General features: G+C 58.1%; 2 protein-coding genes and 1 long non-coding RNA gene across 5 annotated transcripts; 1 reads left to right on the plus strand and 2 right to left on the minus strand.

The window, feature by feature from the left end:
- Positions 1-259: 259 nt before the first annotated feature.
- LOC136023656 (uncharacterized) lies at positions 260-2,415 on the plus strand. Its single transcript, XR_010616654.1, has 4 exons — positions 260-643; positions 995-1,123; positions 1,446-1,698; positions 1,816-2,415. It is a non-coding gene; the product is annotated as an uncharacterized LOC136023656 (long non-coding RNA).
- On the minus strand, positions 1,875-9,463 carry RAB29 (RAB29, member RAS oncogene family). 2 transcript variants are annotated; one of them, XM_065698326.1, is made up of 5 exons: positions 9,286-9,462; positions 8,710-8,781; positions 6,916-7,097; positions 5,663-5,784; positions 1,875-5,006 (listed from the first exon to the last, which is right to left on the minus strand). In XM_065698326.1, the coding sequence occupies exons 1-5, from the start codon at positions 9,407-9,409 to the stop codon at positions 4,889-4,891; spliced, it is 618 nt and encodes a 205-aa protein (XP_065554398.1). In that variant the 5' UTR covers positions 9,410-9,462; the 3' UTR covers positions 1,875-4,888. The 2 variants fall into 2 exon arrangements, with proteins under 2 accessions (XP_065554398.1, XP_065554400.1); XM_065698328.1 differs by lacking the exon at positions 8,710-8,781 and having other exon boundaries at positions 9,286-9,463.
- Positions 9,464-12,256: 2,793 nt separating this feature from the next.
- On the minus strand, positions 12,257-26,597 carry SLC41A1 (solute carrier family 41 member 1). 2 transcript variants are annotated; one of them, XM_065698045.1, is made up of 10 exons: positions 25,617-26,597; positions 21,253-21,360; positions 17,354-17,425; positions 16,931-17,075; positions 16,689-16,835; positions 15,850-15,997; positions 15,382-15,461; positions 14,543-14,677; positions 13,889-14,037; positions 12,257-12,657 (listed from the first exon to the last, which is right to left on the minus strand). In XM_065698045.1, the coding sequence occupies exons 1-10, from the start codon at positions 25,992-25,994 to the stop codon at positions 12,472-12,474; spliced, it is 1,548 nt and encodes a 515-aa protein (XP_065554117.1). In that variant the 5' UTR covers positions 25,995-26,597; the 3' UTR covers positions 12,257-12,471. The 2 variants fall into 2 exon arrangements, with proteins under 2 accessions (XP_065554117.1, XP_065554118.1); XM_065698046.1 differs by lacking the exon at positions 25,617-26,597 and adding an exon at positions 22,206-24,853.
- Positions 26,598-26,714: the final 117 nt, after the last annotated feature.

A 26,714-nucleotide genomic window follows, 5' to 3' on the forward strand; every position in this document is an offset into this window, starting at 1 on the left:
CGCCCCGGGCCCGGTCCCCGCCGCTCCGCCGCCGCTCCGCCGATCCCCCCCGCAAAATGGTCGCGTTCGCACCGCCGAGAGGATGCGAGCGGGGGGGGGCGGCGCAGCCTAACCCGCTGGCACCACCTCCTCCCCCGCTCATTGGGTACGGCGGGCGGAGCGTCGCCTCCCATTGGCTAGTTCGAACCATCACGGCGGGTAGAGCCTGCCCACTGGCCCCGCGGGGCGAGGAGGGGGGCGAGGCCGCCCCACACGCCGCAGCCGCTGCGCGCCGCAGATTCGCCACCGGGCCCCGGGGCTGCGGCCCCGCTCCGGGCGGCCCCGGCCTCGCCCCGCTCCGCCTTGCCCCGGGGCGCGCGGGGCCGCGGGGCCCCATCCGCAGATTCGCCGCGCGGGGCCCGGCGCGGTTTTGGAGGGAAACCGCGGGGCAGCGGCCGCCGGGCCCCGGCCGCCTGAGGCCGGGCCTGCCCCGGGCGCCGCCGGGCCTGGCGCGGGTTAGGCAGGGCGGTTGGTGCCGAGGGGCGGCCTTTGTCATGCAGCAGCGCCGCCATTGAGGGACGCGCTCCTGGGGCGCTGCCGCCGGGAATGCACTGGCGGGGGAAGCGGGGAGCTGCCAGGAACGGGCGCCCCGAGCGGGGCCCGGGTAATCCGGGGAACGGGGTGGGTGGAAGGGACCCCAAAGCGCCTCCAGCCCCTGCCCCGGGCAGGGACCCCTTCCCCTGGAGCAGCTTGCTCCAAGCCCCTGTGTCCAACCTGGCCTTGAGCACTGCCAGGGATGGGGCAGCCACAGCTTCTCTGGGCACCCTGTGCCAGCGCCTCAGCACCCTCACAGGGAAGAGCTTCTGCCTAAGAGCTCAGCTCAGCTCCCCTCGGGCAGGTTAAAGCCGTTCCCCTCGGCCTGCCCTTACAGGCCCCTATCAAGTTGTGTGATGGAATCTGCAGTAAACCCACAGATTCCTTTATTTTTATGGCACATCGCTTCCTCGTTACGCAGATCCGCTGGGCAACCCTTTTCTTCTGAAGAAACAGAACAGCGGCTTCACCAGGGTGATTTCATTCCCAGCACCAGTTTCATCACTTTTCCCCACAAAGACCGCGACGACTTCTCCCACGTCCAGCCAAGGTTTCGGGTTCTTTAAAGTCCCTAAACCCCCGAATCACTCCTTTTGTTTAGAACAGGAGCTGCACTGGCCGTGGAAAAACAGAACTTACTCCACAGTCCATTAAAATAGCAGCTTCTGCCATTGCAAGGTGGCTTTGCTTTGCCTTTAGAGAGGCTCGCTCCTCTGTTTCATTAAAAACTACCCAAACCCATGTTTTTAAGATTACCTGACAGTACAACTATGTCCAGCTTTTTACCTCATTATAGGAGTAATTTGGGTTCATTTAATGCCCTGCTTAACTTGCCTCCATTGGAACTGCTGCCATTTTCCTGTTCACTTCAGACGCGCTCTGTCCTCAGTGCAAGTCGACGCTGGGGACAAAGACGACCAGGAAGGAAAGGGGAGCACTCGGAGCAACTGCCTGCAGAGCCAGCCCCGAAGCACGCTGCGGGAATTCCTGAGCCCTAAGCAAGGTGTGTTACCAACAACCACATCAAGGACTCCTCTTCCTCCTCCTCGGCGCGGGCTCCATTGGATTAAAAGCCACGAGGCCTGAGTCAGCGATGAGTTCTGCCAGCTGATGTCCTGCCTGCAGGTCAGTAAGAACGGGGGAATGGAGAACGAAAGGGATTTCAGTGGCAAGGATCTGCTTTGCTTTGCTGGCACCACGGAGCCCTTCACACCTTGTGTTTTGTACATACCCTGGTTCTAGGCTGAACTTGTGAACCCAATTGTTTGGACTGCGGAGACAGGAAAGCACCACCACCACCATAAGCGACATCAAGCTTTTATTTCAGACCCCTGCAACACTGCTTCAGTGAGTGACTGAGACGGAGAAAACCTCTTTATAATCAACATGGTAATATGCAACATTACAGTAATCAGAACCCTGTCTCTACAATACTGTGTAACAGCAAGTGGTTTAACCAAACAAAACAAGGCTAAGTTTTACTGTTATTGGCTTATTTCTGAACTGCAGTCTTCCCTCACACTTTGCCATTCAATTACAGTGAACATTCCCAGCTCTGTGGCCCCCCAGGGTGCTGTCATCAATGTATAAAATACACCCTTACACTTCATGTGGTTTGGAGTCCCACGACCACAAATGAAAGTTACAGGCATGAGAAACACCACGTGGAAGAGAAGGAAATAGGTGCAGTTGGCTCAGAGTCACCCAGCGAGTACAAAGTCAAAGCAGGCACAGCAGAAGGGGAGCTCGAGTGCATTTCCATTCCTGCTGCAGTGAGCACATTGATCAGAACCGAGCTGAGGCTTTTCTGCTTCATATTTGAAAGAACCAAGTTTTTCTCCATGTGCACGAGCGAGACTTCTCTTGGGTTAAAATACTTTTAGAAACGGCTTTGCTCCAAGGTGGCTTTTCCCTTTGAGGTGTTTGAAAAGCCAGAATTATTTCCACCAGGACAAGCTGGGCACAACCCATCTCACAGTGTTCTCCCCACACCGCGTGCCCCGGCAAGGAGCACTGCTGAACCCCTCTGTTTCACAGCACTGAATCAAAGAGGGGTTGGGTTGCCTTTTTAAGCACCTTATGTCCTCTGAGAACACACATGTGCACAGTCAGATCCTTTTCCTGTCTGGTTGGGTTATGCCCATCTCAAGCAACGGCTCTTTTCCGTTGTGCACACTTGCTCTCTGCCACTTGGCTGCTGTGTCTGTTCAGATGTGAACAAGCAGCAACCAGTGTGGGAGGAAAACCAAGGCCAAGGCACACACCGGTACCCACCGGGCTGAGCAGAAATCGTGTATCATAGAGGAAAACCTTGAAAGAGCTTTCTTTGGCTTTCTGCTTGCTTTTGAGAGGCACTTAGGAAGAAGAAATCCAGGTGAGAAGGTCCAGACCCCAAAGAGGCGCTGGCATGTCCCACACTGACACACAAAAGGTATAAAGGCACTTTCCTACAGGACACAGGGCTGAGCAGCTGGATCATGGAGACAGGAATTAGGAATCTTCAGTGCCAAGCTCTGACCTCAGGGACTGGGTCCTGGGCAGAGATTCCTGTTTCCCCATTGTAAGGGCAGCTCTAACACTTGGTCTCTTTGCTGAAACATTTTAGAGGTGCATAGAGAGAAAGCAATAAATAAAACATGAAGCTTAAATGGTTTCATGAGAAATCCTTTAAAAAAACAGACCCTTCTCCCCATGTTCATAAAGAACTAGAAATATAGCATTAAAAAACTGACTTTTTTCTTTTTAACACAATATTTAGGAAGTAAAATTCAACCAGAGAGAGTTCCATTTGGTCACTAACCACTTCTACACGTTTCACATGTTTCTACAACAGCAGAGACAAGGGTATGTTTAAGTGCCTATAACCCCAAATTTGGCACCATTTGCACAACAGAACCCTAGCGCAGACATGAACGCAGTGGAACACAGAAGCAGTTCTCCATTTCTCAGCCCTTACTCTTTCCTATCAATCCTTTTCAACTCCAGAGAGTGAAACCCCACATTTCAATGTGCTCAGTGAAGGCAACCAACCTTCTTACCACTTCCTCCCTCCACAGATGATAGAAAATCAGCAAAGAGAGACAGGAGGAAGACTTTGCCAGAGAAACACAGCTCTCCCTTAGCAGGGATCAGGACAAGCCAATTTAACACGGTAACTATCTAGTGAGCTTTTACACACTTATTCTTGTTGGCAAGAACCACTCTCACCAGCGAGTACCTGGGGACGTGTCCTTCATTTCCCTCCTGTCCTGCAAAGTCTTCTCCTTTGCTTCCCCCTTGCACCACTAAACCCAGCAGGAGGGCTTTCAGGGAGCTCCCTGTCCCACATCAGCCCTGCCACCAAAGTCACTCCTGGCTACAGAACAGTTGTGGGGAAGCAATTCCTCAGCAGTTAGTTGCAAAGCTATCTGAGATGGCAGGCTACACGGTGTGCTAAGAGGGAAAAGGATGTTCTGTCATACAAAGGAGTTTACAACCTATTCCTCATTCTGCTATCCGTGCCCTAATAAAGTGTCAGCAGAGGGATTGTGCTAGGCAGAGGCTGAGTGAGAAAGGACAGACAGAGGCAACTGGGTGATTCCTGATGAAAGCCTGAGGTCTCTGCTGTAAAGCACCACAGTTGGGATGTACAAAAGGAAGGGCTGGGCTACCCCATTTCTCAAATCACACTGGTGATTTCACAGGTCTGGCTGCACAGGACACCAGCTCATCCACATCTGGCTTCCCACCCTAAGGGCAGTTACTGGCAATGAAGAGCTGTGTTGGTCCCTCCAGGACATGTAAGCAGAAATCTGCAGTTCCAAAGCACAAAGTAAAGAGTTTGCTGCAATCCCACGCTGGGAATCCAGAGGCATAGAGAGTGCGCATGGAATGAAGGTCACAACACGTGGGACTGGTGCACTCGGGTATGGTGGGTGCAGGCAGTGGGGAATAAAAGGTGCGACAGTATTAAAAATACACCTTTGCCATCCTTTGCCCTGCTCGAGGCCAGCACGTGGCAGGGGATGAAGTGCTCCAAATCAGTTAAAATCAATCCAAGCCACCTGCTTGAACACGGACCGTGCTCCTTTATGAGCAGCGGAGCTCCCAGCTGCTACTACACAAGGGGAATCTTCTTACTCCTCTCTTCTTTCCTTGCTCCAAGTCACTGCAGCGATGCTCAGCTGAGGAGGAGTTTGCATTGAACACACGGCAGCTCGTGAGCATGGAACAGAAATACCCCCAAAACCACTGACAGCCAGGTTAGGAAAACACAATGGTGATAACAAGAGGAGGAGGTTGCTGCTAGAGCCAAGCAGATGGCCCCGTCAGTGCTCTAACAGCAAGCCCAGCCGGGCGGGGATGGCTCTTTTATGTTAATATAATCCCCGCTGCCAGCAGCAGAGGAACTTCCATCACCAGCGGATGAGGACATCATCTTTTCAATGAGGACTCTAGAAGACAAACACACGTGAGTTTGGTTTGGGTTGGGTTTAACAGGAGGCACCGGGCCAGCACTACAGCAAAGATCAATAGCAATTCATTCCGGCAGGACACAGAACTCCAGACCTTCACTAAACAAGCAGGTTAAGGAACCCAAGAGCACTGACAACAGCGCTACTGCCATTACCTGACAGCGTCAAAGACCCCTGCGATAAGCAGGTAACACAGCAACCACCTCACCTTGGGTCCAGGTTAGGACTGGGACACAGCAAGAGGCTCCCTATGTACTGACTGCCCACCTTCCAGGTGCAAAACCCCAGTCTAACACCTTTCAGACAAGACCAAATCCTCCCTTGAAGGACTGGTGCACCACCAAAGAGTTTCTAACACCTTTGCACAACAAGTCCCATCCTCCTGGTAGAGGCCAGCATATGAAAAAACTTCACTGGTATTGTTCAAATGATTTTCTGTCACCAAAAGCACATCAGAGCTTAACCAAGGAGAAAGCAAGCTTCTGACCTTTCAGAATTCAGGTTCCCTTGGGAGATTTACTTGTGGTTTATTGCTGCTGTTTGTTACCTGCTGACAGCATCTCCCTCACCTCAAAGGCAGCTGTGTCTGAGAGAGGGAATCGGCTCTTTGGTGGATTGCCAGCCACTGTGCCTACCTCATGCACTCATTGATGTTCTTGTTCTCCTTCACAGACGTCTCCACCCAGCCAGAAAAGCCATTTTCCTTGCTGAACCGATCCACTTCTTCTCTTGTCACTGCCCATGGGGAGAGGTCGCACTGGAAAATAAGAACCATTTGAAGTTCAGCTCTTTGGTTCTTCCGCTGGGAGGGGAGTTGTGCCCCTCAGCAGACACTGCCTGTGTGCAGGCAGGCAGCAGGCTCAGCCCATCACAGCTCCCAGATCACAACCGATAGAGAGCTCTTAGGGCAAGGTTCTTAATGGGATGTTGCAAGCACCCATCTATTTATCTCCTCGGAGATGCTGACACGCCTCAGTCAAGCACGCGTGGAATGGAGGTACAGGGAATCGTTGTCACTCATCCAAAATCTGCCTGGCCTCTGGGTAGCAAGGGAACGTGTTACCTGTAAAGGTAACCTGTGTTACCTGTGTGCTGGGAAGGGGCAGGGCGAAAGCCTGCTCCAGTGGAAGGTGTCCCTGCCCATGGCAGGGGGGTGGAACTGGAGAAGATTTGAGGTCACTTGCAACCCAAACCAGTCTGGGATTCAATACAGATGGTAACGGCTTGTATTAGGTGAGTGCAATGTGTCAGTCACACAGGTTTCCTTAACGCAGCAAACTGGGCACCTCAGAACAGCCATCAGGGAATGCTGTATTTGTGAAGCCACTCTCCTGCCCACCCATCACGTTTTTGAGGTGGCTCCAGCTTTAGGCTCTCTCAAAGCAGGCAAATCTCAGGCGGCATCTGGGAAGCTGCTGAGCCAGCGCGGGCATGGGAAGAGCGTAAAGGTAGGCTTGAAATGAAAGGACAACAGACGATGGAAAGGCAGCAGCTAATCCTCACCGGGAAACCTGATCCCCACGAAGCCAGGCATCCCTCGGGCACCTCTGAGCACCACCCACAGCACCACCCACAACCCACCCAGGCCACTGCAAGTGAAAGAGCACAACACAAAAGCTTCCTAATCCAGGAGCCGCATCCAGCAGCACAAGGCGCTGCCTCCTGGGAGAGAGCCGCTGATAACATCTTGGTGCCTCGCACACCAAGTCCTGCCAGTGTCCGAGGAGAACCCTCGGAGAGGCCGAACATGCGAGGAGTTAAGGAAGGGATTAAAGAGACCGCAAGCTATGGGGCAGCTCTGGGCACAGCTCCTTGCTAAAGGGGTCTCCTTCCCTTTCGCACCCCTGTTGCACACCCGAGCCCATGGAGCACAAGCAGAGCTGCTCACTTTGTTAGCCAGCAGCAGGCAGGGCACGGGGCTCCCATCGGGCAGCAGGAGCTTGCTGTCCAAATCCTGCTTCCACTTCTGGCTGTTGCTGAACGTGCTGATGTTGGTGACATCGAACATGATCACGCAGGCGGAGGCCTCCCTGTAGTACAGCCTGGTCATGGACGTGAAGCGTTCCTGCCCTTGGGATCGAAAGGGAACAAAAATTACCCCCCCAAGGTATCATTTCCAGGTTTGTTCATGCAAAGAACACGTTTATCCCAGAACATCGCGTTCTCAGCTGGCACTAAACCTCCACTTAAATAACAGGGAAATGTTATGGGGGCACTGAGAGCGCTCATGTCACACCCCAGGGTCAGGAGCATGGTGAGAAACAGCATTTCTGACAGCAGCATCCCACACTGCTTTGGATTGGACCTTAAAGCTCATCCAGTTCCAACCCCTGCCACGGGCAGGGACCCCTTCCACTGGAGCAGCTTGCTCCAAGCCCCTGTGCCCAACCTGGCCTTGAGCACTGCCAGGGATGGGGCAGCCACAGCTTCTCTGGGCACCCTGTGCCAGCGCCTCAGCACCCTCACAGGGAAGAGCTTCTGCCTAAGAGCTCAGCTCAGTCTCCCCTCGGGCAGGTTCAAGCCATTCCCCTTGGCCTGTCCCTACAGGCCCTTGTCCCAAGCCCCTCTCCAGGTTCCCTGCAGCCCCTTTAGGCACTGGAGCTGCTCTCAGGTCTCCCCTTCAGGAGCCTTCTCTTCTCCAGGCTGCCCCAGCCCAGCTCTCTCAGCCTGGCTCCAGAGCAGAGCCGCTCCAGCCCTTGCAGCAGAGCAGCACAATCCCCTCCCTTGACCTCTCCTCCCTCAGCCTCGCGCTCTCCCTGTGGCTCCCATCCAGCCCCGTCTCTGCTCCGCACTCGAGTCCCCTCGAGCCACCCGAGTGCCTCTGCAGAGCTCAGGGGTGGGGAGCAGCGTGCGGGGACCATCGCTGTGGCCATCCCCTGCTGCCCAGGGCACCACGAGAGCTCTGTGTCGCCCGGCCCCTCGGCTGCCCATGGTTTCAAATGCCCTTCTGGGGCTGCAGCTGACCCCAGCTCCCTGCTGCAGACTTCCCCTTCCTGCTTGCTTTTTTAGGGACTCCAGAAGCACGCGGCCCAGCAGAGGAAACCGCGGCCCCGTGTTCCTCCCCCTCCACATCCAGAGCTGCTGCTTCAGAGCGGGTGCTCCTCGCTCTGCTTCATCACATCCAATGGTGCCTCCTGGAGCACCCCCTGCTCCCGACCCAGCCCCACGTCTCCCCTTGCCCTGGGTGCTCCCAAGGGATCCTCTGGCTCCGCTTGCACAGATCCGGATCCCAGCAGCTGGAGCAGAGCCTGGAGCTGCTCCACACAAGAATCAAGGCCAGGTTGGACACAGGGGCTTGGAGCAAGCTGCTCCAGTGGAAGGGGTCCCTGCCCGGGGCAGGGGCTGCAGGAGCTTGACGGTCCCTTCCAACCCAACCCATTCCATGATTCCCGGCTGTCCTGCCAGAAAGTGGGATTTGAACACAGCCTCGTGGCTGAGGTGTTACAAACCCAGCTTCAGATGAGCCCTTCTCCCGTTCGCTCTGATCTGGCTTTGAAACAGGGCCGAAGAGGCGATGCATTGATCACCTGCGCTGCGGGTGGGCTTTGAGCACTGAAATTACCCCTGCAAACCAGAGCCCCGCGGAGCAGAGCAGCCCTGGCCCTGCAGGAGAATCCTGGTGGAGAGAGGGAAAGGGGACAAGGGAAAGAGAACAGAAGAAGCCACGGAGAGCTTCGGGTACCTGCGATGTCCCAGAGCTGGAGCCGCACGGTCTCGGACTCCGACCATTGCACCACCTTCAGCGCGAAGTCCACTGCAGCCCCCGGGAAGGAAAGGAAACCGCGTCAGGGGCTGCTCCTCTGCGGCCTCCCCACTCCCCAGCACCGGAGGGACCTGGAGCTGCTGGAGCGGGGCCATGGGGATGCTGCGAGGGCTGGAGCATCCCTGCGCTGGAGCCAGGCTGAGAGAGCTGGGCTGGGGCAGCCTGGAGGAGAGAAGGCTCCTGAAGGGGAGACCTGAGAGCAGCTCCAGTGCCTGAAGGGGCTGCAGGGAACCTGGAGAGGGGCTTGGGACAAGGGCCTGTAGGGACAGGCCAAGGGGAATGGCTTGAACCTGCCCGGGGGGAGACTGAGCTGAGCTCCGGGGCAGGAGCTCTCCCCGTGAGCCGGACGAGCTCTGAGGTCACGTGAGGCTGGAGCCGCAGACACGGCACAACCGGTACCGGTGCCGCGCCGCCGTTCACCCCCCCCCGTCCCTGCCACGACGCCGCCGGTTCCATTCCCTGCCCGGGGGGGGCCGGTTCCGGTCCGGGCCTCACCTCCCACCGTGCTCTTGTAGTGCCGGCTGAAGCTGTCGCTCGCGAGCCGCCGCACGAGCGAGGTCTTGCCCACGGCCGCGTCCCCGACCACCAGCACCTTGAAGAGCCGGTCCCGGGCGCCCATCCCGCACCGGCACCGCGGCCGCCGCCGTCACGTGGCGCCGGTCACGTGACGCTCCACTGAACGGCAGCCTTAAAGCGGCGCTGCCGGGGCCGGACGCGGAGGTCGTGTCCCTGCACCCCCGTATCCTGCACTGTGCGCCCCAGCCCCGGCCCCATGGGCTCCTGCGCCCCGGCCCCATGCGCTCGCAGACTGAACCCTGTTGGAAAAGCCCTTCAAGAGCACCAAGCTCCGTGCCCCCGCATCCCCAGGCCGGTCCCTGTGCCCCCCCCCTCCCCGGCTCCAGGCTGCTCCGAGCCCCGCTGTTCCGTGTGTGGGGCTGACCCACGGCAGCGAGGAGCGGGAGCCGCCGGGGGCCCTGCGCTGGGAGGGCGAACAGCCCCAAACCTGCCCCAGGGAGGACGGGGACCCCGCAACAGCCGCCACCGAGGGGCTCAGGGTGCCCCTAACGGTGCCCCTAAGGGGCTGCAGCAGCGTTTGCTCCCTCACACCCAGCAGCACAGGACGCACCTCCCTGGGGCCCAGCAGGGGTAACCCCATCGGTCACCCGCATCCCAGCGCTCCTCCTGCTTAGGAAAGCGTTGGGAAGCTCATTCCGGTGCGCGTCCGGAGCTCCGGTGTAAGCGAAAGGTGCAAAACACGGAATGGTTTGGGTTGGGAAGGCCCTGAAATGATCCAGTTCCAGCCCCTGCTGGGGGCACGGGCCCCTCACACCCTGCGTCACCCAACAGAGGCCTTAAAGCCGGCGAAGGAGACACCGGAGTCAGCATAAGTAAAGGTCCTCTTTATTTCACCAACAGAATTTACCCGGGACTGTAAATAACCAACGGCTCCGATCCTTGAACAGAAGCAGGAACCCGGCGACTCCAGCGCGGGGCCGGCGAGCGGGCAGCAGGAGAGCAGCGGGGGAAAGGGCTCGCACCAGCCCCAGGCAGCTTCCAAGCACGTCCCCCCCCCGGCCCTCCCCAGCGATGCTCGGGCTGCAGGAGATCACAAGCGATGGGCTCCTGGCTGGGGGAGCCACACAGCCCTGCGGCACCCAAGGGACCCGGAGAGGCTCCCACCTGTACCCACACAAAGGTGCTCATGGGGGGGGCCTCCGCTCAGCACTGGGCAGAGAACGGGGGGGCAGCAGCTGCTGCAGGGGAACGGGGGGGTGGTTTCTGGTCTGAGCAGAGCTGTGGCCAAAGGAGAGCTGGGAGCAGCCGGCACCAGAGCACGAGGGTCAGAGCCACGGCCATGGCGTGATCGAGGGTGAGGAGAGCAGAGCAAACCCGATGGGGCAAGGGGAAGGGGAAAGCATCCCCAGAACGGATCAGAGCCTCTCCCATCTCTGCCCCAGAGCACAGCAGCAGCACCCGCTTACACCCCGCTGCAACGGGAAAGGATCCTCTGCAGCCGCAGAGGGGAGCAGGCACCGGCCCGGCTGGGGTTGGGCTCATCCAGTGCAGCCGTCCCAGCACTGCCGAGGCCACCCCTGCCCCATGGCACCGAGGCCTCGTCTCCATGGGCTGTGAGCACTTGCAGGGCCGGTGCCTGCAGCCCTGCCCTGGGCAGCCTGTTCCGATGCTGAGCACCCTCTGGGGAAGGAAGCGACCGGGGCAACAAGGAGCGCTCCAGCCCAGCCTGGCCCCATTCCGGGTGAGGATCCGCATTCCCAGCACCGCACGGCCCCACTCTCCGAGCAGAGATGCGCAGCGCTGGGGGAACAAAGCCAGGAGGAGAAGACAAGCACTGGTTCATGAGAGACACAGAAGTCAACCTACGGGGAGATGAGGCCAAGCACGAGTGGGTTCTGCTGCGAGGAACACACTTAAAGCAAGGGGTGAAGCAGAGACCACATCCACAGCCTGCAAGTTCCACCCTGGAGCTGCACACGAGGATGGGCAGTGTCCAGGCCAGGAGCAGAGCTGCAGCACAGCCGCCTATGACCAGAGCTTGGCTGCCATTCCAGGACTGGGATGCGAGGTGCTGCAGCCATCCCCTAGCACTCGGGAAGATGCTGGCAGCTCCCAGCTTCAGGCAGTGCAGCACTGACCCCACATCCCATGGGATACCCTGCGTTTGCCCACCCCAACAGATGGGAGGAGCTTTCCCCACATCCACACTTGGGCGTTCAAGTGGTACTCATGCCCTGGAGCCTGTTTAATAGCCCTGCTTGAGCACATCACCTCGACCCGGCGCAATGGGTGAAGTTCCCAGCTGATAAAACCTCCCTCCTGTTTTCCATCCGCTCCTCCAGGAAAGCCAACTGCGGAGCGCAGCCGCCACGACCAGGGCTGTGCCCATGGGAGCACGAAGGGAAGCCGGGACACCGGACCCACGAGTGCTCCAGCAGAGCGCTGGCAGGCAGAGGGGCCAAGGATGGATGGGGAGAGCTCGGCCTCTGCAGCCCCAGTGTGGCAGGGGCTGGAGCCAGCTCCCAGCGAGGCTCAGCAGAGAGCAGCTGCAGTCCTCAGCCCAAAGCCCTCACTCCCCCGTGGGCACACAGCGATGGGGGCTCTGGCACAGGGGACCCTTCCTCCTCAGCATCCTCAAGAACCCCTCTGCCAGGGACTCGTGTGCTTTGGGTGCCAGGCACAGGAGGGGCATTTGAGAGGGAGGAGGGCACCAGGAGATGCGCAGCGGCCTCAGCCATGAGCTTGCACTGTGCTAGGAGGTGCCTGTGGAGTAAACCCAGTCCCTTCCCTCACTATTTAACACGCTTATGAAGCGAAAGAAGCAGCTTTCCACCTTCAGGGATGGGGGGGGCTCCCTGCGTGACCCAACTGCCCAGGAGCCTCACTGGAGCCTTGGTTCCGACACAGCTGATGCAATTGCACTTGGTGATTGTCTCGGTACGCTCGGGGCTTTCGGCCTTCCTAAAACTAGATTTATTTTCTGTACAAACTTGGCTTGAAATAGAAACCACATAAAATTCCCATTGAAAATAATGAGAATCCAGTATCAAAGAGGAAGTCTCGAGAGAGACGAGGCTTGGGGGGAGGAAGCAAAGAGCAAAGGGGAAGGAATAAGAACGACAACAACAGAAGGAGAGGAGGAGGAGAGCTGGGAGAAGGGGGGAATCAGTCTCCCACATCAGAGTCCCGGTCACCAATGAGCCAGAGGACGTGAAAGCTGAGAGCAAGGAGCCCTGTTCCAATGAGGTCCCCCAGAGCAGTCAAGTATGGGATGGAGAAGTTGTCCGGATCGAGGTCCCTGCCCCACATCCAGTGCACCATCCAGTCAGCAATGTAGAGGAGAATAAGAACCTGGGGGGCAGGAAGAGAAGAAGCCACATCAGCCACAAATCCCGACCGCTGCAATCCCAGGATTCATGGGAGCGCCTCAGAGACACAACCTCATCCCGAGGGGTCAGAGCCGGTGGGAGCTCGGAACCCCCTTGGCTGGGTCCTGCCCCAGAGCTCAGCTCAGTCTCCCCTCAGGCAGGTTCAAGCCGTTCCCCTTGGCCTGTCCCTACAGGCCCTTGTCCCAAGCCCCTCTCCAGGTTCCCTGCAGCCCCTTCAGGCACTGGAGCTGCTCTCAGGTCTCCCCTTCAGGAGCCTTCTCTTCTCCAGGCTGCCCCAGCCCAGCTCTCTCAGCCTGGCTCCAGAGCAGAGCTGCTCCCTCCCAGCCTCTGCCCTATTCCTCTTTCGCTTCACACCACAGTCGAATTTAGGCTTAAAAGGGAGAACACTGGAACTCAAACACAAGAAAGTCTAAATTTTGCCTCTGTTTTCAGCTCTAACCAGAATAAGCTTAAAGAGATTTGGGCAAAGAGGGGACTCAGAAGTACAGGAAATATTTAATCCAGAAATAAAAGAGCAGCTTCCCAGCAGCTGGAACCACCAGGAGGGATGCTCCTCCCCGTCAGTGCCAGGAGGCTGTACTGGTATCTAAAGACAGAAGAAACCTGCAGTGGATCCTCCCAAGCCTTAGCTCTGCCTCTGACGGATGCCCTGAGTCACCTCCTCGCGCTGGCTTGGGCTGTTGCGAGGGGGCACTGGAACCCGGCACAGCTCCCATGAGTGGGGCTGGCTTTGGGAGCTGCCCCGGCCAGGGCACCCTTCCTGCCCTCCAGCACAGGCAGCCAGGCTCCTGCGGGACGCTGCTGGACCCCTGCACTGTGGATGGGGCTGGCTGAGCCACACAAGGCACAGGGGTCCCCGCTCATTCCACAGCCTGATTTCCTCACCAGCAGGTTTGAACTTGCTAAAGCACCACAGAGGATAGAGCACCTCTTGTGTGTTAAACACTGGTGCTAGCAGAAGGGCTTTAAAGAGACAAAAGAGAGATCCCAAACTTGCCAAGAACGACAGGAAGGAAGAATTGTGTGTACAGGTATCAACAAAGCAGGATGTATTCAGGTTGATACCAGCTCCTCTGACAAACAGAGCCTCCCTAGCACGTGGACCACTTACCTGGGGACAGGGCTTGTGGCTGTGCCTTCAGGAGTGCAGCTGCCACTGAAGGACGTGGCAGTGTCCCCTTACTCCAGCTTACCTGGAGAAGCGCTGCTGTCATGTAGAAGACAATGAAGATGAGGGTGAGCGTCGTGTGTCCTCCTTGCATGGAGCTGATGGTGTAAAGGAAAACCAAGTGTCCGGGCACCACCAGGAGAAAGAGCACACGAGCAGAGCGAGAATTCACATCTGCAAGGGAACAAAGACGGGTTCAGGCTTAAGATAGGCTTGAGCATAACTCTGAGCCCCCTGGGCTCCGGGGGAAGAGGCAGCACAGCTACGGGCAGACCCAAAGCAGGGACCTGCGCGCTGGCCCCTCAGGCCTGCACTGCAGATTGCGGCTGGTGTGGTGACAGCTCAGCAGCGCTCGGGGCAGAGGTGCCAGGACTTGGCTGTCCCTGGGCCTCAAGCCGCAGAGCTGCTCGAAGCCTTTGTCAGCGAGAGGCTTCCTGGCGCTGCAGCTCCCCAGCCCAGCAGCCTCCAGGCAGGTTGTGGTACCCTGGACCCATCTGGAGGGGAGGGCTCGCAGGGCAGGGGATGCCCAGCCCAGCTCTGCCCTCTCGCACAGCAGCTTTGCTGAGGTCCGACCGGCTCAAGCCACATCCCTTGATGAGCAGGCTCCAGGCACCCCTGCCCATGGCGCTGCTCCAGCACCCGCACGGAGCTCAGCCAGAAGCGAAGCCATTCCAGGTACCTGAGCTGAAGAAGGTGGTGCAGGGGCTGGGGCACCTGCGAGGGGCTGTGTCCGGGCTCTCTCCAGGCATCCCACTCATGTGCAGGTAAGTGGAGATGCGGCTCGCCTGCACTGCCACCAGGTTGCCACCCACACCTGCAGAGAGGAGAGAGCAGTCAGCAGAGGTGCCACGGTGACCAGCCCGGACCTGCCAGGTGCTGCAGTCACACAGCCCAGCCTGGTTTTGACCCGGATTCCACTTCTGCACGATGTGAAGAGCTGGGACAAAGGACGCTGCTCTACAGCTTCCCCTGAGGCCCCTTCGTAACACAGATGCGATGCTGGCACTGCAGCTTTCACTGCAGGAAAGGAGGTGAAGCAAAATGATGGGTCAGGCACCCAAACAGACACAGGCAGTTTAAAGTTACTGTTCTTTGTAGGAAGCTGTGGAAGCCACTGCCCCAAGATGCGCTGGCTCAGAACTAACCCCGTTTCTTGCTACGGGTAATGAAATAAAGGAGTTTTCCTGGTTCTCTCCGCAGAAGGGAGGTCAAAAGCGATGGGATTTCCTGGCTCCGAGCTGCAAACACAAATGTTGGTGTCACCAGGTGCCACAAGCCTGGGGGATGGGGGCCTTCCAGGAGCCAGGGGGAAGCAGGGAACGAGGAGTACCCCTGGAAAACGCCTTGCAGGGCGCAGCCTCCCCGGGGAAGGGCGGCACTGGGGGGGCCAGGCGGCTGCAGAGCTCCAGCCAAACGCCACCGCGCTGGCAAAAGTGTCCTGAAAGCGCCCGAAATGGGGAACACGGGAGGATTGCAGCGGTTTGCAAGCACTGCAGGGCCGGAGCGGGAAGAGCTCACCGTTGATGACGGGAGTGAAGACAGCCATGCCAGCAAAGTTGGGATCCGAGACCGTTCTGTCCAGAATTAAGCCCCCGACGCTGCAGAGGGAAGGATGAAGAGCTCAGCGCTGGCAGCTCAGTGGGAGCCACCCACACGAGGCACAGAGGGCTCGGCGCGTGCAGCCAGGGCTGCGGCAGACACCCCCGAACACGCACCTGCGGCGGTGGTTGTTGCGCACGGGTGGAAGGGTCGGTATTTGATAAGAGAAGCCAGCTTTAGCAGGATCCTCTCTCATTGCTCCAAACCCCATCCAAGCCTAAACCGCCCCATGTGCAGCTCATGGCAGTGCAATAACCCAAAGCAATCCTGCCCATCCGAGGGCAGAGGGAGCTCTTGTGCTAAACAGGATCCCTGCTTCCTCCCTGGCCCATGCCCTGTGCAGCAGCCGGGACGTCGCTAAGGCCCTGGACTCCCAGGAATCCCTACCTGCTGATGGCCATGGCAATGATGACAGGCTCCCAGCCAGAGTACAGCACCTCCCGGGTGGCTGCATTCTTCTTGGCAATGATGATCCAGATGGGCAGCAGGGCGATGAAGAAGGCGCATACCAAAGGATTCACGTAGGCTTTGCTCTCTGAGGGGGAAACAAACAGAGGCAGCACATCAAGGGCACATCCTGCTGCAGCGAGGTGGGGCGCTGAGCCCCCCAAACCTGCCTACACCCCGCTGCCAGTCAGGGACCCCAGTAAGGGCTGGCAAACCGGACCTCAGCTCTGCAGGACGTGGCCTTTCCTTCTCCTGGTGCCCTCCCAAGTGAGATCTCTTCAGTTTCCACCGCTCATTCCCACTCCTGGGCAAGCCCTCCCAGGGCTGCTTCACCTCTGGCTGAACCTGGCTGAGTCACATCCCTTGGCCAGTGCCAGGGAAGGAAGGTGGAGGGGAGGGAGGAGGAAGTCTGGAGCCTGCAGCTGCAGCTCGGCACCGGGGAGCCCCAGCTGGAGCTCACAGCACAGAAGACAGGATCCAAAGCTGCCTTCTCCCTTGCTTTAGCCACAGCCAAGCCCCTGGCGCTTGGAAGGGGACAAGCTCTCCCTTACCACTTCACCTGGTGAGAAGGAAGCGTGCAGAGCACTGCCAGGACTGCCTGCAGCTAAAAGGCAGTAAGAAGGGCTCTTTCCTCCCCTTTTCAGCCCTGACTGGGTCCCACTGACTGAGGTAGCTTCCAGACCCCCCGAGAACAGAAAGGATAAAGGGTGAAATGAGAGGGAGATGCAGAAGTGCATGGAAGCGCCATGGAGAGACAAAGGCCTTCTCTTGCTCCTCACCCAGCTCCTTGTACAGGCCCCAGCTGATCCCTGAAAGCAGAGCCAGGGTGATGAGATCCCCCAGGCTGGCAGCAATTGGCGTGGCGACGTTATCAGGATTGATCCCCATCTTCCTGGAGCCGATGATGACCCCAATCATAATCATGCCTGCAGCCAAAAAGAGGGAGAGAACGGGATGAGGCCAAGGGGAACCCAGCATTCCAGGAAGAGGTGTAGGGGGGTGTGCAGGGTCTGTCTCTCACCCAGAACAAGGGAAGCAATGAAAGCAGTGGCCACGCTGCTGGCACACAGCAGGACAGCATGGTCAATGCTGAAGTGCCCATCTGGGATCCATCCAAACACCACGGCTGCGATGGAGGCCAGGAAGCCAACCACGGTGGCCTGAACCTGCAATGAAAACCAGGCACTCACTGAGATGACTGGAGAGCAGAATGGTGCTGGGCTGAGGGAAATGCCACCCAGGGCACCGGGTCATGTGCATTAGCAGGGATCTAACCTAGCCTAACCTACAGGGCAAACTGTCCTGGTAGGTGGCTGTGGGACAAAAAGGTGCCATTCCCCTGCCCATCAGAGGTGCAAGAGTGACAGGCAATAGCAAGCCCCAGGCATTGAAACTGGGCTTGCACCAGCTGCCCATATTTCCACTTTGTTCTCCTTTTTCTTACCTGAATCAGAGCCATGTTCCCTGTTATCATCTTCCAGAGCTCTTTGGGTGTATCCATTTGGCCAATATTAGCCTGCGAGAGGACAGCAAGCATCAGTAAAGACTGACAGCATTTAGCACTTGTGAGCGGTCAGATTCCTGCCTTTCAGCTATGCAAGCTTGTGCCAGGACCAGCAAAGAACAAGGACCTCGCATCCTTAGCTCTTAGGGGAGAGCAGCTCACTAGAAACGGGCTGTGTCTGTGTGTGTCCTGCACTAACAGCCCATCCTGGGATTGTCACTCGGGCTCTGCACCTTGGGTAAGGACAGTGCCTCTTCCGGGTTACTGCGCTCTCCGACACCAAACCTGTTTCCAGTTCCAGCATCAGCATCTTCTTCCCAGCTGCAGGAAGGGGCTGACACTCCACAGGAGTGGAGCCAGAGCCGCTACAGAAGGGGTTTTGAAGGGAGCGTGGAGGGGAATCGACCTCAATGGAACGTCTGATGAACAACCTTGCGAAGGCAACAAGCTCCACTTTGTCCCCGGGCACAGTCACGCACTGCTGCTTATTTACTCCCTGCATTCACTGCAGCGGCGATGAAGCCAAGCCTGGCCCAGGCCCAGCTGGGTCACGCTGCCCCTGGGGTCACGCAGCCAGGAGGGACGTTGGGGTGCAGGGACCCCGCGCAGGGCTGCGAGCCCCGGCGCCAGGCCAGAGCAGCAGCACAGGGGCAGGGGGGGCTGGCACAAGGGCTCCCTTGCACTTAAAGGCCGGGTAAACAAGGGCAGTGCCACGTGGAGAGCCAGGGAGGAGCAGGAAGCAGCCGCGGCCCAGGGCTCACCTGGCACGGCTGCAGCCACAGGGCAGGCTCGCAGTAGCCACAGGTTGCTCTGACTCCCTGGTGGGTGATGCACGGTGCTGGTGATGGCAGAGCACAAGGGTTCTGCTCTTCCCTAGCGCCTTCTAGGTCTTTATGGTGGGAAGAAGGGATAAGCTTACATCCAATCGTGGGTTATTAACAGCTGAACATGAGGAAACAAGGGAGAGGCTCAGTCGTGAACAACCCGTCTTCCTGCCCTCCTCACTGCATGCTCTTGAGAGGGGCCAGCTCTTCTCAACCAGCCCCGGGATGTGCCCATCTCTGTAGGGAATTATCCTGCTCAGTTTAGTGGGAAGGAGAAAGGAACTGGGGGAAAACTAACAAAATATGGATACAAGTAGCCCTGAGCACATCCAGCACAGGAATTTGAGCTCCATGTGAGGCCCGACCTTAAAATTCCAGCCCTGTGGCAATTAGGTTGGGATTAACATACCCCAGCTGTAGTCACTGGCAACAGGACCTTAATCCTTTAACTAATGGGAGAGTTTTGATCCTTAATTGCGAAGGAATTCCTGAGGTACCTTAATGCAGCACTAATGAGGAAGGCACAGGCTGAGAGAGCACCTGGGGCTGCTTCCCTGCGGCGGGAGCACGAGGCTCACACTGTGAAGCCCCAGAAGGGCTCCCCATGCCGAGGGAAGAACAGGGCAAAGGAGAAACAGGAAAGCCCAAGGGATCGTCCTATCCCAGCACACAGCCCCAGCCCGGTTTGGGTTGAAGGGACCTCAAAGCTCCTCCAGCTCCAACCGCTGCCACGGGCAGGGACCCCTTCCACTGGAGCAGCTTGCTCCAAGCCCCTGTGTCCTTGAACACCGCCAGGGATGGGGCAGCCACAGAGCGCAGCAGAGGGGCAGGATCCCCTCCCTGAGCTGCTGCTCACACTCTGGGGGTGCCCCCAGCACACGGGGGGGTTCTGGGCTCAAGCACACACTGAAGCTGGGTCACGGGGAGCTCTCATCACCCCAAACCCCTGTGCATTGATTTAAGAGGCAGAGCACAAGGTAAGGGATGTGTGTAGAGGCAGCACAAGCAGGGCAGAGCAAAGCAGAGGGCACAGCCTGGGTGCTGGCCCATGGGGCTAATGCCACCCCTCAGCCATCAGCCCAGGGGCAGGAGGAGGCAGCAGCCACCCAGCACGGCCAGACGGGTGCTCTCTGTGCCCGTTGCCTCATGGCCCTGTTGCAGCCACCGGAGCACAAAGTTTCACATCCCTGGGGCTTTCTGTCCTCTCTCGGTTCCCTGCCAAGCCTGCTCCTTGCCAGCCCCACAGGGAAAAGCACGGAGCAGGGCCTTCATCCCAGGAGAGTCAAGCACCCCCGCAGCTCAGCCCCTGCTCAGCAAGGGCGAGCTGGCCATGAGGGAGAGCAGCCTGTGTGTGGGACAGCAGGACCCTGAACAACAGAGAGGGCATCAAACAAAGGGGTTTGTTTCCCAGCACAAAGCTCAGGCTCTGTCCCTGCAAGCCCTGGCACCGGAGCACAGCGGGGCTGGGGCAGCACGAAGCCACCCAGCAGCATTGTCCTGCCCAGCAGCACCTGGGGAGAGGAGACCAGCACCAAGGGGATGCAGCCATGGCCCAGCTCCTGCCTGTGACGCTGGCACAAGCATCCCCAGTACCCTGCTCCTGCACGGAATGAGGGCTGAATCAAGGAGGTGGTCCCCTCCCTGGGGAGCAAGGGCAAGCCAAGGGAAATGCTGTTCGCATCCCTGCTTCCCAGGGCTGCAGGGGCAGCCTCAGACTCTACAGAATATGATGCTCATGTGCCACTGGTTCAGTGGAGAAGAGCAGCATCCCGTAGGGTATACACAGACCGGTGTCAGAGCCTGGATGAGCAGCTCAAAATGTTGGCTCTGCTGCCATCAAGGAATGCACCTCAAGAAGAGGCCAACAAGAAACCCCTGAGGAGCAAAGAGTCACAGCTGGGATCTCCCCATTGCTCAAGATGAAGGAACAAGAGAGGACCCAAGAGAGCAGATACAGAGACCTTGGACACCACTCTCCGGTGCTTTCTCCTGCAGCAGCCAGGAAGGGGAAGGCTGAGAGGCAGGGAGCTAATCTAAGCTAAGCTCTCTGCTAGCTACCCTTGCTGCTGCCACCCAGGCACACAGGTCTCCATCCCTACACCTCAGTGCACTTCCTGGGTAGTGCTCTCAGGCCAAGGCACATCACCTCCTTTGCACTGTCAAGGTGAGGACCAGGCTGCTTGCTGCAAGGGCAACCCACAGCAGAGAGACAGAGCTCGGCAGCAGGCAGCCAACACCTTGCAGATGCCAGGCTCAAAGCTGTGCGTGCTCCCACCATGCGAAACACGGAGACATCGGGCAGCCAACGGCTGTCATGCTCCTGCAGAAGATGGTTTGCAGAAGGAAGGAGTGCTATTGTCCCTGAGAGGAGAGGATGGCAGGCTCAGCTCAGCTCCACAGGCAGGCTGCTGTGTTACAGAGGCATTTAAACACACAGCAATTCATTTTCAGCTGGACTAACCCCGTACTCTGAGGGGTAACAGCGCCTGCCCCTTCCCTCACAGGGAGCTCCCTGTTGCCCAGGAATCAGACTGGGTTCTAGCAAGAGCAATGCCCAGCCGTGCCTCTCCATCAACCTCAAGAGGCTGCCAGTCCCCCTGCTCGCTCTCACTGCAAGGTCCCCGCTGCTTCAGCCTTGCCTGTACAGCCCTCTGCAGCCTCCCAGCCCTCCCGAACCTGGCTGCCTGCAGCCTGCTCTGATGACATCCCTGCACCCAGCTTCCTCCTGAGGAAAGCTGGATCCAGGCCAGTTCGGAACAGTTCTATCTGCCAAAGGCAGCTCACACACTGAGCTTCCAGGCCCACGAGCAGCCAGGACAAGGAAGGGAACTGCCAGCAAAGCTTAAGGACTATTAAGCCTTCAAATCGGATGAGTCCAGTGCAATGAAGGCACCTTCCCCACCTGCGGAACTGCGGTCACTGACAGAGATGTGTCTGCCCAGCCACCACACACACAGAGGCATTCCCAGCCCTTCCCAAGCGCGTATCGTGCTCCCTCCTTCCCTGGATACTCACAGCTGTGGACAGGCGAGATGCCAGAGTCATCTCCAGGTTCCCCTTCAGGCCCAGCAATGCAGGTACTAAGATAAAGACCTCAGTCACGTATTTGAAGACATCCCAGTGCTGCAAGAGTGAAACAAAGGCCAGTAAATAACCCCAGCCTGGTCTGGGTGGAAGGGACCTTAAAGCTCCTCCAGCCCCAGTCCCTGCACGGCCAGGGACCCCTTCCACTGGAGCCGCTTGCTCCAAGCCCCTGTGTCCAGCCTGGCCTTGAGCACTGCCAGGGATGGGGCAGGATTCCTGGCTGTTGGAATCCTTTGCTTTGGACCCCGTGTCACTGACCCAGAGCCCGTGCTTGGCTCCGAGCGCACAACCCAGTTCCTCCTCTGCCCCAGTTTGGGTTCTGCCGTGGTTTCCTGTGTTTGTGCAGCAGTGACCACACGTTCCTGAGCCCAAAACCAGGATCTCAGGGGCTCAGCCTTCAACTTCCAGCTCAACCCCCCCAGGAGGAATCACTGCAAAACATGACACAAACAGAAGCCAAAACAGGGAGGGATGGAGAGGCTTGGCCCCATACTTGCAGTCGGTGGCAGAAGCGAGGAGCCATTCCCTACAAACACCCTTTGGAGCAGTTGCCTCTGCTCCCGATCCTGCCAGCTCCCAAAACCCCACTACGGCCTCTGCTCCACCTCCCTCACCTGCACCTACACCTCTCATAGGATCATTTGGGTTGGAATGGACCTTAAGATCATCCCGTTCCAGCCCCCTGCCGTGGGCAGGACACCTCACCCTACAGCAGGTATCCACGGAGCCCTCTGGCTCTGCAGCCACGTCAGCTCCTGTGGACACGAGGCAGAAGAGGCAGCCATGGGTAGTTAGGAAAGAGGGAAGGGTAATTGCAGGCTGAGCACACAAACCCCCTCCAAACCCACACCACTGCATTTAACCCCCCCCCCAGCCACACAAACCTCCCTGCCCCGTTCCCTGTTGGCAGGAACGCTTGGCAAGAAGGCCCCACGTCCAAAATAACTCCTGCTTCCCACATTGCCCGAGTGCCACGCTGCCAAAAGGACACCGAGCACTGCAGGAACGGTGCTCTCAGCAGCACAGAGCACGGTCACAGCCTCCTGCTCCCGGTGCAGGGCTCCATCTCCCTCCTTGGCAGTGCCACACAGCAGGACGCTGAGCCAACAGGACACGTATTCCCTTCTGGACCAGGAGCTCTATTGGCCAACACCTCCCAGCAAACACAAGTCACGGCTGCGGGGAAGGACTGGTGTTATCTCTGTTTGGTTTTCCAGCCTCTGTGCCTCCTGCCTTCACCCCCCAGGCAACCAACTCCTGCCAGGTCCTGTGCAACGCCACAGCCAAGCTGCGCTCGCCCCAAAAGACATTTGGGAGCAACCTGTGACCACAGGGGACAGGTAAATGCTTCATGGGGATGAACTGGGACCTCTTCTCAATGGGAAAAACTGGGTTTCAGTTATTGTAAATCTCCTTAGCATCTCTGACAGCTCGGGAAGACAAGCTGACCATGTCCAGCCCCAAGGCAAGGGTGGAAGCTGCTTGGATGTGTCACAGAATCCCAGCCTGGCTCGGGCTGAAGGGACCTTAAAGCTCCTCCAGCTCCAACCCCTGCCACGGGCAGGGACCCCTTCCACTGGAGCAGCTTGCTCCAAGCCCCTTCAGGCACAGCCACAACCCTCTCTGTGCTCAAGGACACGGCTCCTGAGGATGTTCCCGGTCCCCTCTCTGCTACGCTGTGATGGGCATACCAGGAAACCACGGTGGGCTTTGGAGACCCTTCCATTGTGTCCCCAAGCAGGGGGCATCAGAGTTCAGTGCTCACTGAGAGAGGCAGGAGGGAGAATCCGCCTGGAATACTTCTCCAACACAGCGGCAATCCAGGCTGTGCTTCCTTTCAGGTCACGCCAAGGCAGGCGAGCTGGGCTCTCCTCTGCCTGTTTTTAGCCATCCTGATTCTTTGGCTGCCCTTGCATCCACGAATCCTTCGCCACAACTTCCCTTTGCAGTACCTAGAACTCAAGGAGGAAGCGACACGCTCCCGCTTCCCAGCAGGACGAGCGGGGGGGTCACCAGCATCACTAGGAAAGGAACATCGGCATTAGTCAGCCCACGGGCTGGCTGTAAATGACCCTTTAAAGGAGGCTGGGCTGGAAGCTGGTGCTGCTGGAACTCCCTGCGCGAGGCATGGGTGTTCCTGGAGTAAGGAATAAAAACCATCTTTGGGGAAGGAAAACAAGGAGATTTGTGCAGGCATCAGCAGCTTGCTCACTGCAAAGAGCAGGCCCCATGGGCTCCTGCCAGCTCTCTTAAGCTGTTACACAACAAGGGTCTGCAGGCATTCAGTAGGGCTTGAAGGTCTCCCTGCACCCTGCAGAGACGTGCGCCCACACTGCGGCTCCGAGGGGACAACCAGAGCCCACCTGTGTGGGGAGCACAAAACAGGGAAAGAGAAGAGGAAAGGTGGATTTCGGTTCAGGACATTGAGCTGCTAAAACCCCTTCCTCCCTCCCTGTATCCCTCTGGTATCTCTATCTCAGCCCCTCTGAGAAGCACAGAGAGAAGCTGTTTTGAAGGGTGAGGAGGGAAGATAACAGCACACAGGAGCCTCCAGGTGGAAGAGAACCACAGGGAGAGGGGCTTCATGTCCAGCTGGGACAGGGAGCAGAGTGACCATCAGCACTACAGGCTCCGGAAGCAGCATCAAGCCCGGATGGTGCTTTCAGCTGCCTCCATCTCGCTGCTTTCAGAGGCTCTGCACCTGCACCCTGCTGTTTCCTGGTGGCAGATGCCTCTCCCTGCTGTCATTTGGGTTTCCAGGAGTCAGGAGCGTGGTTTCGCTCAGCTGATAAGGGGGTGGTGACTCACAGCAGCTCCGAGGGGAGGGGATGCTGCAGGTTGGAGCTGTGGCTGCTTCCCTCTCCACAATGCCAAGGAACAAGCGGCCTTAGTACAAGAGGTGCAGCTCCAGAGGGATGCGGACCCCAGGAGCAGCCTCCACCTGCAATACCGTCCATGCCATGCAAAGCACCGGCAGGCAGCAGGCAAGGCTGGAGCAAACCCAGGGCTCTGCTGGGATTGGGGACTGTGCCAGCAGTGCTGCACTGCACACACAGGAGCAGTCACCTGGCCCGAAGGGAGCAGAGGCAAATCCCTAGGGACACATCAGTGGGACAGCATGGCTAAAGGGGCTGCTGTGTTCGCAGAGGGGAACCAATTACCGCTGCCTGATTAGTCTGTGTAGCCAAAACAGTGGAACCCGAGTGGATGGAGCCCTCCATCCATCACTAACCAGGGCTGCATCCAACACAACAGGGCTCCGGCCACCCTGGTGCACCAGCAACCCATTCCACGTGCACCCTCAAGGCTTTGGATCTCCAGGAAGCCAGTTCCAAATCAGCTCCCCAGGCAAGCAGGCAGGGACCACACACTTCCCCTTCCCACCCTATGGCATTTCAATGCCTCATTCAGTGCCAGGGCTAACGGGAGTTGGCAGGACACGCTGCAGAGCCGCACGCTGAGCTGCTGTGGGACAGAGGAATGATGAGAACACAGCAACATCCCACCCTGCCCACCGCAGCACAAAGGCTGCTCCTTTGCCAGGAAAGGCTTTAGGTTGGGTTCAGAGCCCTGGCTCTGGGACCCTGCCAGAGGCACGATGAGTTTACAGGCAGCCTGCAAAGGCAAACATGCTCGGAACGGCTCTTTTGCAGCAGATTGTTCTGGTAAACCTCGCCTGGCTTCACTCAGCCCAGCCAGCCTTTCCTGTTCTGAGTCACTCCACAGGTTGCATCAACAGCAGCCGCAAGGATGACCACTGGGCAAAGGCATGCAGGGAAACAGCCACGAGGGAAAAGCAAGCAAGAGCAGCGCCTGCCTGGCCACGCAGCCACGCAAACCTGACCGACCCTGCGGGCGCACAGCTCCGGGGCACAGGAGCTGAACTCTGCCAACACTGAGAGGTTTTACCCCACCTCAGCACGCAGAGGAGCTTCCAGCAGAGCAGTTTGGGTTGGCCACAGCTCCAAAATGGCTGCTCCTCCATCCAAATCATCTCCTCACCCTCTGCTGTGGGCATCAAAGCAGCTCCATGCTCCAGAGCACAGGAGGGGGGTGAAGCAGCTGAGGTGCTGCCAGAGACACGCATGGGTGGAGGACACAGCCTCTCCTCCCCGCGCCCCAGGCATCACCAGGGACCCACTGACCCAACCAGCATCCAAGGTAACTGATCCCTCCCAGTTGCTATCTGCTGAACAAGCCGTGCCATTCCAGTCTCTCCTGGCTTGGGATTAAGCCATGGTCTACAGAGACAGGATTCAGAGCCCAGCACCATGCCAGGGAAAGAGCAATCCTACCTGCACAATGTCCAGCACCATTCCAGCAGCAACTGTCCCAAAGCCTGCCAGGAGGAAGGGAAAGAGGACTTGCAGCCCGATGGAAAAGGAGGTCTCCTTGAGGGGAGAGGCTGGCTCAGGGCCTCGGTCCGTGCTGGTGTCATCACTTTCATTGCTCTGGCTGCCATTTTCCAGCAGGGCATCTTCCTCCCGCACCCCTTTAGCGTTGGCACGGGACTCCAGCACCACCACTTCCACCCCAGCACCATCAGGTCCCAGGAAATCCGAGGGCTCCACCAGCTGCCCTCGCTCCGGACTGGCGCGGCAGTCCACGGGCACGATGGGCAGCACAGCCCCGTTGGCCTGGTGGGTCTCCTTCTGCTCTGGCTTGGAAGACATGCTGCAGAGAGGCTATCCTGACCCTTGGCTTGGTGGGCCTACAGCCAGCAGCTATTCCAGAGGAGATCTGCCAGGAGCTTACACAAATGGCCTTCCCGGCATCTAGAGGCGACCTCTCCTATCCCTGCTTGCCTGCCTTGGAGTGCAGAGACTGCTCCTGCAGCAGAGATCCCCATCAAGCAACGTCCAGGAATGGAGGACACCAAGCACACGGAGGGAACGCTGCAGGAACTGGGAATTACAGCAGGTTCACTCCTCCCCAGCGCTGTGTGGTGCAGCAGCCACTGAGACAGGATCCAAGCTCTTCTGCCTTGGTGTATGACACTTTAGTGCATCTTTCTCCAGATCCCTCTTCCAGCAGCGCAACTGCTGTGACGGGTATGCAAGGCAGAGAGAAAAACAGATGAAGGCCACTGAATAAGCTCAGAGGGATGAGGAAGCAGGGAACAGACCCGAGGGGCTGTGTTTCTGAGATGATACAATTGAGAAGAGCTCTTCTTGCTACCAGGGCTTTGGTACCTGCTCCAGTGGCACTGCAGAACTGGAATCTGAAGGCTCTGGGGGGGGTTTGCTTCAGCCTGTTTTGTGCTGTCCGCCAAACACCCAGAACCGTCACCGCTGGCCCCTTCCAGGAGGATTCCTCACCTCGCAGCAGGAGTGAGAGCTCTTATTTAAAGCAACAGCAGGCTCCCAGTTCAGGTTACTCACGGGGCTGAGCAG

Source organism: Lathamus discolor, chromosome 19, assembly GCF_037157495.1.
Source record: "Lathamus discolor isolate bLatDis1 chromosome 19, bLatDis1.hap1, whole genome shotgun sequence".
Lineage (NCBI taxonomy): Eukaryota > Metazoa > Chordata > Aves > Psittaciformes > Psittacidae > Lathamus > Lathamus discolor.